The sequence below is a fragment of the Macrotis lagotis genome, chromosome 2 (assembly GCF_037893015.1).
Source record: "Macrotis lagotis isolate mMagLag1 chromosome 2, bilby.v1.9.chrom.fasta, whole genome shotgun sequence".
Lineage (NCBI taxonomy): Eukaryota > Metazoa > Chordata > Mammalia > Peramelemorphia > Peramelidae > Macrotis > Macrotis lagotis.
This window is the reverse complement of record NC_133659.1, coordinates 117,499,771-117,514,836: the sequence shown is the minus strand read 5'-3', so window position 1 is coordinate 117,514,836 and position 15,066 is coordinate 117,499,771. Positions and strand designations below refer to the sequence as shown.

At 35.2% G+C, this 15,066-nt stretch overlaps 1 protein-coding gene across 1 annotated transcript in view; it reads right to left on the bottom strand.

The window, feature by feature from the left end:
* Positions 1–14,445, bottom strand: part of KCNK2 (potassium two pore domain channel subfamily K member 2) — a 204,007-nt gene extending 189,562 nt beyond the window's left edge. Inside the window, exon 1 of the mRNA XM_074222666.1 lies at positions 14,291–14,445. Coding sequence (XP_074078767.1) covers positions 14,291–14,399 — 109 coding nt within the window. The 5' untranslated portion in view covers positions 14,400–14,445. The remainder of the gene's footprint in view (positions 1–14,290) is intronic.
* Between the last annotated feature and the right edge of the window lie 621 nt (positions 14,446–15,066).

The window sequence follows — 15,066 nt, the reverse complement described above, 5'->3', positions numbered from 1 at the left end:
GCTATTCTCCCTGCCCCCATTTAATCCAACCTCTTTCTTTGAAATAACAAGATAAATTTAGAATTACAAAGGTGAGAAGTTTACTACTCCCATAAGTTTCACTTCATTAATTGGTACACCCTTGTAGAATAGTATCATGTCCAGAAGAGCAATCTCCCTCTTGCCTCTATCTTCTTTTTTTTTTTAGGTTTTTGCAAAGCAAATGGAATTAAGTGGATTGCTAGGTAATTATTAAGTGTCTGAGGCCAGATTTGAACTCAGGTACTCCTGACTCCAGGGCCAGTGCTCTTTCCACTGTGCTACCTAGCCTCCCCTTGCCTCTATTTTCTAATGGATGCAAATAGCAAGTCAAAAATTTTTTTGCTTAAAATTAAAGAATGAGGCAGTTGAATAAGGTTCCAGTGCAATTAGCAATTTTTTTTCTTGAGTAGGGAGGGATTTCAAGAGGTTCAGTCTAGTGATTTCAGGAATAAAAGGATTTCTATTATGAAAAACTCATACAACAATGTGCTGTAAGGCAATTATTTTAGCAATGTTTAACTCCTCGTGATCCTATTTGGGGTTTTCATGGCAAGAATACTAGACTGTTTTACCATTTCCTTCTCTATCTTATTTTACAGTTAAGGAAACTGAAGCAAACAGGATTAAGTGACTTGCCCTGGGTCAATAAGCTAGTAAATGTTTGAGCTAGATGTTGAACTCAGGGCTTCCTGACTCCAGGCATGGCCCTCTATACATTGCTACACCTGGCTACCCATCCAACAATGCATTTAAATAATTTTCTTGTCATTTATATTCTAAGAGATTTATCTAAATTTGACTATATTTATGTACAGATATACACATTTATATTTATAGTTTTTCCTAGAGTTAAGAACAATTGATAACAAATCTGGCCTCAAATGCTAACTGTATAAGTTGTTTAATCACTTATAGTTCCTGGAGGTAATATTAGCAACTACCTTGCAGCATTATTGTGAAGATCAAATGAGAAAATATTTGTAAAGTATTTAGCACAACGTGCATATTTCCTACTTATTTCCTACCACCACCATCTCCATCACTTCAGGAGCAGTCCTTGAACTTAGGCCTTCCCAACTTTAAGATCTTCTACCTTTCCCATATGCCACAGAATCCATATATTTAATAATCACTAATTAAGTCTGTTGAAAATATATATATTAAGTCTTACAAATATTATGAAGATGAATTTGAATTGAAAACTGAAGGTGAGGGAGAGAATTTCCCCAAACCATAAAGAATAACATTTGTAATATAGGGAAAATAGCAGCTAAGAAGATCAGTAATTCAATGAGGAAAATAATCAAGATAAAAGATAATGAAACAGCTCTTTAGATATCAGTGGATAATTGTTCGAAGTAATTACAAGAGCAAACAAAGAAATTCAAAAGGCAAGAAGGTAAAATTAATCTCAAATGTATAATGAGTTTGGTGGACTGAGATTTCTGACATGTATATGGAAAGATAAACTTTATAGAGAAAGGAACAACTAAAGGGGAGAGTTATAATTAGGCATTAGACCAAATGATAATATACTAAGGAAAAAAATTCAGGAACTGAAACAGAAAAACATTGAAGAGAATTTGGGTAAAATAAAAACAAACCAGAAATGCCCTAGAGACCACCTGGATCAAAGAAAATTGATAAAAAAATTTGAGAAACTGTTTATAAATTTGGAATAGAGTTAGAAAATTATTAATAATGGCAGATTTCAACTTTGCAGACATTAATTGGAGTCCATATTCCCTGTCAAAGGAAAATTTCAAAGGGAATTGTCAAATTTCCTCTTTGGAAGAAACTTTGTTTTGATGATTTAATTTTGATAAAATTTCTATATGTCCCAATGATAATTTAGTTCTTCAAAACATGAATGAAAAACAAATTAACTGTATTCTGAGCAACAAAAACAGCTTATAGAGAAACCTTAGGATACTTCTAATCCAGGGGCGGCTAGGTGGTGCAGTGGATAAAGCACCGGCCCTGGAGTCACGAGTACCTGAGTTCAAATCCGACCTCAGGCACTTAATAATTACCTAGTTGTGTGGCCTTGGGCAAGCCATGTAGCCCCATTGCCTTGCAAAAAAAAAAAACAAAACACCTTATTCAACAGATGAGGGAAGTGTGATCTAAGGATTCAAAAAAAGGTACCAAGTGGCACAATTAGGTGATATCTGAATATATATTAACAGATGAAACAAAAAAGGTAAAGCTGCTCAACTAGTAATATACTTCTGTTTTCTTCCAAGGAAAGTTTTCATACAAAATGAAAATGATAAAAATAGAAAGCTAAAAATCCAAGTCAAATTACAATGGCAAGAAAGTCTCTGATTTTCCAGCAATGAGCACGTTGGGAAAACTACATTCTAGGATACTGAAAGAAGCAGTCATTACAATTGATTTTTCAAAGAGTGTGTGGCAGGAGAGATGCCAAAAAATTGAAGGAGACCTAATATACTAATTTTGTAAAACAAAAAAGAATATGGTTTATACAACTATTGTAATTAAAGGGAAAGTGTGTAAATATTTAGAATTGGAAGTTGGGAAAACATTAGAAACCAGTAAAGTTTCATCAAGAACAATTCAGATCAGTCTATTTTCACTTCTTTCAGTTAATTCTTATCTAGTTTATTTTTGCAACAGTTTTTAAAGGGGTAGATCAAGGAATGCTTAAAGAAATAGTACAGTAGCTTGTTTGGACTCATGCTTCAAACTCCCAATAGTACAAAGAGATTAAGTCTCATAGAGTGACTGACAACTTCTCAGGGATAACCATGAAAAGCTTAAGTTTCCAGTACCATTGCTCATGAACTCCTACCAATTTGGTTCCCAATGATCATTTTTTTTGTTTTGACTTGCCCAAGGTCACACAGGTTCCCACTGATTATTAACCAGATTGAATTAACTTTTAGAATGGGTATTAACTAATCAACTGTAGCGGGTTGGTACACTCTCCAACAAATATATGTGATGTCACAGGAGAGAGTAGGTACAAACAAGCAAAGTGAGAGTCACATAGAGAATGTTGTAGTTAGACTTCTTGTCTCTTAGAAGTTCTTTCTAAAGCCCATATTCCTTTCCGAAGCATGAACTACTTCTTGAAGTTGCTTCCTTCCTTAGATATTCTCATACATGTATCTATATTTATATTTGTCTGTGTTTTCCCTGGTATATTAACTCCTACTGATCCCTTGTCTCTGAAGACATGGTCAATACTAAAGTCAGGGGAGAAAAAAGAGGGGAAACTTTTCCTCATCCCCAACTCCCAACTAAAATCTTCCAAAACCGGGTTGTAAGTCTCTGAAGTGAGTTTACCAATAGATTGAAAGCCATTTTATAAAAAGATTCAGAGGATTTGGCTTAGTCAGCCATACTAATTTTTTTTTTCTTGACCCAATCAGAGATTCACATTTTATTTTTTTTTAAAAAGGACCAGAAAGGAAGGAAGCATTTATGAAGCACCTTCTATATCTCAGGCATTGTGCCAAACACTTTACAAATATCTCATTTAATCCTCACAATGACCCTGTGAGGTGTATACCATTATTAACTTTATTTTATACATGAGGAAACAGAGACAGACAGTGGTTAAGTGACATGCTTGAGTCATATATCTAATGACCACCTGGGGCCAGATTTTAACTTGAGTTATACTGACTCCAGACTCAGCAACATATCCACTGTGCCACTTAACTACCTCTAAAGAAATGATAAGGTATAAACCATCTTCTTTAATTATGCAAAACTTTATCAGGTGTTTTAGTAATTACATTAATTTATGTAAAGATATAGAACACTCCCTTTTAACATAGCAGTATATCATATTTCAGTAAAAAACACTTAAAGTCTCATATGATGTCTTTGAGGACAAAACAGAGTGGTGTGGGTCAAAAGGTAATGCTGTTAGATATATAGCTAGTTGGATGAATGACCATACCCAAAACCTCATCATTAATATTCTGCTAGCAACCTGAAACAAGGTACCTACTAATGTGCTCCTAGAATTACTCCCCAGTTTTGTGCTTTTTAGCATTTTTATCAATGATTTGGATAAGGCCTGGATGGTATATTTATTTGAAAGTCAGATTCATGAAACTGGAAGGAAAAATTAATGTTAGATAATAGGATCTCAAAAGATTTTAATAGCATAGAATCTCCTGAGCTGGTATATAATAGACAAATTTGAAGTCTTATCCTCTGGTTTGAAATTTCAGTTTCATAATGCCAGGACAGACCTAGGAAAACTGCAATTCAAATGAAAAATATCTATGAGTGGAATGTATCTATTTAGTGGAATGTAGCCTCAGAATTAATAACACTATGACATAGCAAACAAAAAAGTGAATATGGTACCAGGCTACATTGAGAGACATTGCCCTCTGAACAAGAGAGATGATATTTCTGCTGTACTCTATCATGATCAAATCACATCTGCAGAATTGTTTTCAGCTGAGTGACATATTTTAGGAAAGATATTGACAGGAGGGGATTGTATTCAGAGGTTAGCAGCCAGAATGGCAAGGAGACTTGACTCCATGGCAAACAGGGAGCACTTGAAGAATTGGAGGGTGTTTAGCCTGGAAGAGGAGAAATATAATCTCTTGTCTTCAATTATTTGATATGCTGACAGGTGGAAGAAAGATTAGAGTTGCCTGTTTGGCTCCAATAGGTAGAACAATACAGAATAGATAGAAATTACAGTATTTCTTTTCTAAATGATTGGAACTGTTCGAAAATGGTAAGGACTTCCCTTGCAAGTAGTGAATTCCTTTCATAAAAGGATTTTAAGAGTGGATGAGAGATATTGTAGATGAGATTTTTATTCTAATATGGTTTAGTCTACAGAACTTCTAAGATGCCTTCCTACTTCTGTATTCTGTGAATCAATGAGCTTTTAGCAAAGACCTACAGCAGTTGTCCAGATACACCCCCCACACGCACACACATACACATCACAACTATATCCTGCTTTTCTTTTTTTAATTTGTTTATGGAAATCTTTTAGCAACCACATAACACATATAATATAAACTACCTATTTTCCCCCCTTTTCACATCTATTCCAACAGTGGAAAGTTGAATTTTGTGGTGGTTTGGTTTTGGATGACTGGTATATGGAAAAAAACCTGATTAGTATTTTCCATTGATATTCTTCCCAAGAAAGAAAGCCAATAGTGCATTGCACAGATTCCAAAATGTCTTGCCAACCTTCTTTGGTAATTAACTGTAGTGTTTCTTTTGCCTCTTTTGATGGATGTCATCTGCATCAATCTCAGATTTTGAACTCTTTCCCTCATACAATATATCTGAATAATTCAGGCAATTTAGGATTTAACCACAAAGCTAGAAAACCTGTTCAGTGGCTTCCTTCTGTAGGAAGAGAGTCTCCTTCAGCCCAGGTGCTTATTCTGCAAGCCCAGATGTGATAACAAAATGTAGTCTAGGCTCTTTCCTTCAAAAGGCAATACTTCGAACCAAAGACTGAAATCAAAAGATCCTATAATGATAGCACACATTTACATAAGGTTAAAGTTTTAAAAGGTGTTTACATATAATCCCATTTGATCCTTCCAATAACAACACTGGAAGGCAGAGAGAATAAGAATCTTTACTCTCCGTTTTAGAGATGAAGAAACTAAGACTTGGGAAAATCAACATTGATTCAATTGAATTAAGATTGATTTAACCCAAGAAATCCTTACTAAGAATCACTAAATCTATGACTCTCTTGCATTGTTAGTTATCACAGATTCAAAGACAGAACTGAAATAAATATCCATATTCTAATGGAATTATGTTCTGCTGTAAGATACAAAAATGTCTATGGTAAAGAGGGTAAGGGAAGGGTAAGGGGGGAGATCAAAGTGATCCAGGAAAAATTAAAGAGAGAGAAGTTACTACTATTTGACAGGAAGAGGGATCAGAGAAGGGCTTATAGAGGTGATACCTATGACTCTTGCCTCATTAGACTGTAAGCTCCTTAAGGGCGGGGACTATCTTTTCGCTTTAGTACAGTGCCTAGCAAAGAGGAGGCACTTAATAAATGTTGGTTGATTTAGTGATTTAATGACTAGAGGAAGAAAGGGAAGATGTATAAGAGCTAGAGATAAGGAAAGAACACAATCCTAGAACAGAATAGTCCAGGTGCAAATGAGCAGGGTCAGGAATGGAATGTCAAGATCAGGAAATGTTCCATTTTGGCAGGAACATCAAACAATATGAAATGACAAAGCTGGAAAAGTAAAGCAAAGCCAGATTGTGGAGGGCCTTAAATGTCAGGCAATCAAATCTGTATTTTGACCTAAATGCAATAGGGCATCACTGAGGCTTTTTGAACAGGAAGTATCTAGGGCAGACCCACACCTTAGCAAGACTTTATTTTGGCAGTTGCATGAAGAATAGATTGGAAAGACAGAAGGAAAGAAGATCAATTACTGGACTATTACAGTATTCCAATGAAAAGTTGATAAGGGTCAGAAACAGACAATAATAGCACATATCCCACAGAGTCATTGTGAGCATCAAATGAGATAATATTTAAGGTTCCTTGTACAATTGAAGTACCATATAAATGCCAGTTATTATTTGTGACCATACAAATGGGAAACAAAGGCAAGGGTACATGTGGAGGTAGAACTGGCAGGATTTGAGAACTGATTGGTAAGAGATGTATAAGAGGAGCAACAATAAAAATGATTCTAACGTAACAGACCTGAAGGCCTTGGAGGATGGTGCTTTGGTCTATATAAATAAGGAAGTTCGGAGAAGGGGTAGTTCTAGGGAAGAAAATAATGATTTTGATTGTGGGCACTTGCCCATTATATATTGCTAGTTGGATGAATGAACATATCCATGTTGGGATCAGGACTCAAACTTAAATGTATCTAATTTAAAATGCTCTTTTTCACTATACCAAGAAATTCCACCATCAGCTGTTACTCCCATGAAAGCAAGGTCAATCACAGTCAAGGAGAAGGTGATAGTAAACCCTCAATATATCCCCACTACTTTGACTTTCCCAGTTATTCCCAAATATTTCTTGCATGGAAATAGAAACTCTAGACAGGAATCAAAAGTATCAGCCAAAACTTGAGCCAGAACAAGAGTCAGCATTTGATCACCATGAGCGCAGTCTAACTGACCCCAATGCTAGGAATATAATATTCTGGAATTCACATGAAAAACATTCTGGTTGGTGCCACTTTTAACTAGCTCCATGATTTAGACACTGAGAAAGAAAAGGGTAACCACAAGGATCTCTTAAAATCAGCTCCATAAATGCTGCAAGTTTAGAAGGGTCATATAGTTCCACAGGTCACTCCAGCTTCCAAGGATATTTGAGAACATCCACAGTGCAGAGCAGAGACTGCTGACACAGCACCATCCAAGTTTTTTCCGTGAAGTCATGGCATATTTGTGGAAGCAAAGTAATTACTTGTACAAGAGATCTCTGCTATTTAATTGCTTAAATAATTTTATGACAGCACCTTGCTTTGACAAAGCCCTTTTCACCTGCTAGCTTCAGGGCCCTTAATTTTCAGTAAAGAGAAAAAGAAAACTAAAACAACAAGATGTCTTGACTTGCCCAAAGTCTTAGTATGTCTCATTGCAAGTCTACTTAGCAAAAGAATTTTGGTCTGCTACTTTTATGCTTTCATTCTGTTAACTTTCCTGTTCACAAAATGACAAATGCTGAGTCTTCCTAATTTCACTTGTTTTTTTTTTTTTCTTTAATAAATCTGTTTTGGAATCAAGATCAATACAAATGTGGCCATGTGTAAAAATCTGAAAGAAAAAGAAGTGTAGGTTTTCCTGCTACTTAGGGAAGTACTATTAGCTGAATACATCTTTCCAGTGTGGTATATCTTATGAGCTACAGATCATTTTATCAAATCAATCAGCAAACATTCATTAAATACCTACTGTGTACCAGGCAGTTCATTTTAATTTGAGACAAGTCATATTAAAAGAAACTAAACTTCAAAACCTTAGATAAATGAGGGACTGGTTTTTAGCTTTATAAAATAATTTGTCAATGTTTGTTGGCCACTGGCAGGGAACTTAGAAGGTGATGTACATTTTGTGGCAATCATAATTGCGTAGCTTGTTGGCACATTCTATAGCTAAGAGTTGAAGTGAGCAGCTACATGATATAGTGGCTATAGTATTAGGAATCCTCTTCTTTCTGAATTCAAATCTATACTCAGATACTTACTAACTATATGACCCTGAGCAAGTCACTAAAATTAAGTCACTCAGTTTCTTCAGCTGTAGAATGATCTGGGAAAATGAATTGGTAAAACCACTCTGGTATCATTGCCAAGAAAACCCCAAGTGGGGTCATTAAAATGTTGGCATGCCTGAAACAACTGAACAACAAACCAACCCAAAGGTAAGGCACTCAACACAGGGACATACAGAGATTCCAGGTAAGGCTCACCAGGTGACCAGATACCCTATAACTGCATAGGGCTACTAGCAGTGAGTTCTTTGCTAGAGCTCTTTCTCTCCCGTCTATCAATATAATACTAGATGTGTGGCCATGTGCAAGTCACTTTTCACTACAGAGACATCTCTGGTCATCCTGACTCATATCTGGTCGCTAGATCCAGATGACTCTGGAGGAGAAAGTGAGACTGGTGACTTAGCACATTACCTCCCTCACTGAAATCCAACTCACATGCTTGTCAAGGCATCACCTCCCTGATGTCATGATCTTCTTTGAGAACAAAGGACAAAATCATGATCATCATCAATAAATTCTCTTTTACAAGATAACTATTTCTGTATCTAAGAGCTGAAGTTAGCAGTTACATGGTGCAGCTGATAAAGTGCTGGACCTAGAATCTGGAATACTCATCTTTCTGAGTTCACACCTGACCTCAGACACTTCCTAGTTGTGTCACTTAACAAAGACAAGTCACTTAACCATGTTTGCCTCAGTTTCTTTATATTCAAAATGAGATAGAGAAGGAAATGACAAATTATTTCAACATCTTTGCCAAGAAAACTTCAAATGGAATCATAGAGTCAATACAACTGAAATAGCTGGACAACAACATCAACCCAGAGATTTGGGGTGCTTCTTACTTTTATAGGGTGCCCTTAGATAGCTTCTCAATGGCAAAGATACTTGTGCCCTTATTAGACTCATTTACAGCAATTGTCGAGTTCCTGCTTCCATGGCTGAACTGTTTTGACTCCCTGATTGTAGTGACAAGATTCCACACAGAGATACTCTTGAAAGTGAGTTCACCTAATTACTTTTAAATCAAATTTTATTTTAATAAAAATATTATGCCAACCTCTTCAACAAATCAGTAGATAACTAAAGGATCTCATATTGTAGAAAAGATCATCAATAGAACTAATTTTAATGCAACATACAACACAGTATCTAAGATACATGCAAATGTTCATCTAATGCTATAGGAACTTCTTCAGAACTGAAATAGCAAGTCAGAAACCCCTCCAAGATAACATCTCTGAGGCACAAGATACTTCTGGATATTGTGAAATACATTTGTGTGTGCATTTGAGTTATCAGCTTAGAGCTTTAATGTGACTATTTCCCTCATCAGTTTTGTAGTTATTTTATATCTATGTACTATCACACTTCTGTTACATCAAATATCTCCAAATTCCCTTACTATTTCACTCAGATATACTTTATCCATTACCCAAATACAAATGAGTTTTAAAAAAAACCTATGTGCAAGACACAGTCATCATTTAAACACTGTACCATTATTCTACATAGCATGCCAGCACAGGAAACACAGAGAGAATAGAGGGGTATAAGAGAAAGAGGTTATACCTTTTTTCTAGCTGAAACTGCAAGGTTATATAAAGATAAATAGCATAATTACCAGAGTTGGTTTTCAGCCTGGACACTTCTGTTCTAATAACCACACTCCGTCAATGTCTTTTCTGATATGTTTAAGAATTCAAGAAGTTTAGTTTAACTGGACCTAAATATCAAGAATTTCCATCATCACAACCTGTCTTTTGCTTCTTGGATACCAGGTTCAATAGATTCTTACTAGGATCAAATGAAAAAAGGACTTTCTGAGACTCTTCATACAGTGTTCCTATGTTGTAAAGGAGAGCTCCCTAGAAAATACTAGACAAGTCTCAGCGTGCTAAACTTGGGCAATCTCTGAATTACTCAAGGAGAGAGATTCTCTTCTTTCTGTCTGCTAGATTAACAACTTTAAATCTGTAGCCACATTGCAAAGGTGAGATTGATGAACTATGATCGACTTCATTTGGAGGAGACTTCTGAATTTTTCTAGCACAAAAATCATAGAGATTTGATTTCTAGGGGCTATGTCTACACAGGTTCAGGTTAAAAAGGGAGAGGCAGGGGCACCATTTTGGGTTGGACTAATACTATAGAGACCTCTGAATTTGGGAGCCAGAAGATCTCAAAGCTTGACTCTGCTTATTCCCTGGATGAACTTGAGCAAATCACAGCTATACCTCAGTTTTCTCATATATGAAATTGAAATCTTTTTCAGCATGTAATTTAATTTTTTTTTAAAAAAAAGCTACCTTCACCATTTTAGTCACATTCAATTTTTCATTAACCCATTTGGGGGTTTTCTTGGCAAAGATATTGAAATAGTTTACCATTTCCTTCTGCAGCTCATTTTATATATACGAGGAATTCATCATATTGTCAATCTGTAGGTGAGGCTCTACAAATTCAGGTGGGCAGATACACAAATAAGAGACCTTCAATCTAACACCAGTAATGTAAAAATATCTATAGCATCTTTGTTCAGAAAAGCAAAACAAATAAAAAACTGGAAAATATTCTGTGTCTATACAGCAGGAGATGGTTCATTATTGTTAGCCATTACTATTACTGTTTCATGAAAAATAATAACTTTGATAAAGAAAATATAGAAAAAATATACATGAAGTGATATAGGGTAGTAATTATATCCTTTTTGTCTTTGTATCTTAGAACTTAGTTCAGTATATGACATATTTTATCAACATAGAAAACTTTCAGATGAGGAAATTCCTACTGCACTTTATTTGCAACTTATGGTTCCAAAGAGTACCCCAGATCATAGAAACACACCTTGGGCCATGTAATCTATATCAGAGCCAGTGCTTGAACCTGGTTCTGAGACTAGCTCTCAATTCACGACACCTTTCATCTGGCACCTCACCCTTACTTACTGATTTGAATGGAACCAAGATGAAAAAGAAAAAGTAGAATCAGAAAAACAAAGACAATGACTAGAATGACATGAAGCAAGGATAATAATGAACAAAGGGAAAAATAGAAAAGTTTAGAAGAGTAATCAGAGACAAAGAAGATATTGGTGTTAATTCTGTTAAAGTTAACATACACATAAAATCATTAAGTTTGTAATCTCATATCAGACTTGGGGGTAGGAGTGGCATAGGAGGATCTGTGTATTTGAATGTCAGCTTTTCTGGATGGTTAATACTTTAATCAAACAGAATAAAGTAACTGACCCAGATGACCCAGATGGTTCATTCCAGCTCTAAACCCCATGATCCTAGAACTGAGGCAATTATCCTGAGCATCTAAGCCAAAACCACAATAACAACAACAAAGCCCTGCATACTTCTGCCTTAATTACCTAGTTACACCAAGTGAAAGTGGTGTTTTGCTTTGAGTGATGCAGGTAATGATATCAAGTCTGCACTTCTCATGTGTCAACACACACAATTCTAGTCAGTTCCCTGACAGCAACTGTGGCTTTGCTGACTTATCCTCTCTAGCCAGTTCTATGGGGATCATCCCTAGGACTCATCTCCTCCTAATCTTGTCTGTCTCCCAGACCTACCCTTCCTAGTTGTCTTAAGAACATTTCCTGTACAGAATCGTTCCAGACAAAATACACTTGGGGCCAGCTATTCTGTTTAATTACTGATTTTGACTAGCCTTTGCAGATGTGAAATACAGAAAGTTAATTTTGGACATGTTTGGTAACTCTGCTGTATTTGTGGTCCTGTTTCTTTTCTAAAGAAGAATTTTGTGCCCTGGACTCTTCTTAACGCGTTCTTCCAAAGAAAATATATATTCAAGATCTCATTCTTTCAGGGAAGGGTAGATACTAAGTAGCTAACTAATCTGATAAATGCATGAGAATGTTCCCTTCAGGTACAATAACATAGATACATTTTTAATTAATACCTTATTTCAAAGCCATATAGAAGATATTGGGTCACAGGATTTAGAGCTGGAAAGGAACTACAGAACCCATCTAATTCAACTCCTTCATTTTTCAAATAAGAAAACTGAGATATAGATGATTTTGTCAAAATCACACAGATAGCAAGTGCTAGGATTTGTATTTGAACCATACTTGTCATTTAAATCAAGGTTATTTGACTCAAAAACTGGTGTTCTTTCTATTATGATATACTATCCCCAAACCTTGACTTTGAAAAACTTTCAAATACTGTGGTAAGTTGCTGAGGTTGATCTTATACATTCAAATTAATTAGGAGATAATTTTTTAATTAATAAAATAATAATAATTTTAAAGAAATTTATTTTATTACTTTTGAGGACACTAAGTAACTCAAATTAACTGCTGAAAAATATTCCCAAAGAGATGACCTAACTACTTCTCCTTTAATGGATAGTTTAAATTTCTTTATAATCAATAAAGTCTATTTACAAATAATAATAATTTCAAAGTCCTCACAAACAAACTTTATCATTTTAGCATTATTTAAATAATGCTTTTGTTAAAAAAAATTGGGAAGTGTTGGATATGGAAAATTCTTGAAATTAAAAAGTGAATTAGACTATGCCTTAAGAAACAGGAAATGACTGCTGATTTGGAAGTCACTTCCAAATCAACTAACTATGAGCAGTCAGACTACTGAATCATTAAGGGAAATTTCAAAGTCAGTGACAAATTAAAAGAGAAGGGTAAAAATGAGAAGATAGTGTGAACAATTACAACATTATAACATGACCTAGTTGAATAAATGCTTGATACAGAAAAATGGAATTGGATAAAGTAAAATACATTGATATGAATTATTACTCTTTCCTAAAGACAATGAACTTAAAGTACAGCCAACACTGAGGAGGCAAAAATAGGTCAAAAATCACCTGAAGCAGTAAATACTTGCTAGACATTCAGAGATATGTGACAGGTAGGGCCAATATCATGTCAGAATTTAAAATCATTAGTAAAACCTTATGAGCATCCTTGCTTTAAAATGTTTCCAGGGCGGCTAGGTGGCATAGTGGATAAAAGCACTGGCCTTGGAGTCAGGAGTACCTGGGTTCAAATCTGGTCTCAGACACTTAATAATTACCTAGCTGTGTGGCCTTGGGCAAGCCACTTAACCCCATTTGCCTTGCAAAAAAAAACCCCAAACAAACCTAAAAAAAAAGTTTCCAAAAGTGATAGAGTAGGTAAATGAGTCTGAAAAAGGTTTGGCATGAAACCTAGTCAAGTCAGTGTGTCCCAACATTAATTATAGTTGAAATTAGAAGACAACAAAAAAATGGGACAGATTTGCCAGCATTTATAGAAGTAATATTCTTCATTGATAACAATATAGCACATGTGTGTATTTCCAAGGCAATGTGCTAGAAATAGAAATGGCACTTAGGAAAGATCAACTAGATCATAACAAAGAAGAAATCTGTATTGGAGCTAACAAAGTGTTAAAAAATCAATTATGTAGATATCTAGAATGGAAACTGTACCAAGTGAATAGAAAAAAAAATCATGGAGAGTAATGTTACTTTAAAAAGTAAGTTATATATCATCAATATTTACCAACCCACTTTCATCTCTTTTAAATATTTATAATGATGATTTTACAACTTTATAGAAAGTATCCTTTAAGAAAAATTGAGAAGGGAGCAGACAATCTCAAATAATAACTAATAAATTGAGGGCAAGATCTGTCTTTTGCCTCTTTTTATATCCCAGCACTTATCACAATGCCTGATGCATAGTAAACCCTTAATGAATGTTTATTGATTAATTGATTCTATAGCAGTCTGTATTTTCAGATATACAATTAACTGAAAGGCATAAAAATACAAGATCCTACTATATTTTCTGATAATTGGTTAGGTTAAAGCACTTTATACAATAGAATCAAACATCAATTTAAAGACTCTCTACCAGCAAGAAGCTTCCAATACATAGAAAATTCCTTCCTTGAAAGATATAAAAACAGATAATTTGATTTTATGACCCTCTGATTATTACTATGAATTGAGGCACAAAACAGGGAGATGAATACTCACCAAAAGTATTTGCCACCATCATGGAGGATGTCCAATGCAGAGTCCAAATGGAAGAGGGATTCCCTATAGATGGTGAGGTCCTCCCGATGCTCCTGTTTTCAGATGACATTGTGCTGATTGCATCAAGCCTCAGAATACTACAGAGCCTCTTCAATGAGAGTCACGACCACTCAAAAGAGATAGGTCTAACAATCCACAAAGGAAAAACAAAATGAATGAAGCATGCCTCTTTTTCCAGGCTAAGAGATATAGTTGAGTGGGCAGCTTATTGAATTAGTCTCTCACTACCATACATTTTGGGCAGGCACTATATGTAGACAATGAGCTTGGCCCAGAATTGAATAGGAGGAAGAAAGTTGGCTGGGTGGTATTTGGGAAAGCATGTAGTGCTTTCATAAAGCCCAAACTGCTCCACAAAAGTAAAAATCATCCTTTAAACCATTTTTCCCAGTGATGCTACATGAATCTAATTTATAGCAAATAACAGTCGCCAAAGAAAAGTAGTTGTAAATATCCCAAAGGGAAAGGGAGAAAGGCATGGTGGATACAATAAAGTAACAATATCTTATCAATTATGACATTTGCAAGAAGTGACATTTTTAAAAACTATGAAATTATGTTTGTAAAAGAAGAAGTGTCAGTCATGGAAGAAGTGGCAACTTCTATATAAGCTCTTTCAATGTTTTCTCAACTGCTAGGGTCTTCATCCTATGAATTATCTTGTTTCTAATTCACATGAATTCTATATGTAATTTTGGTATGTACATATTGGCTGC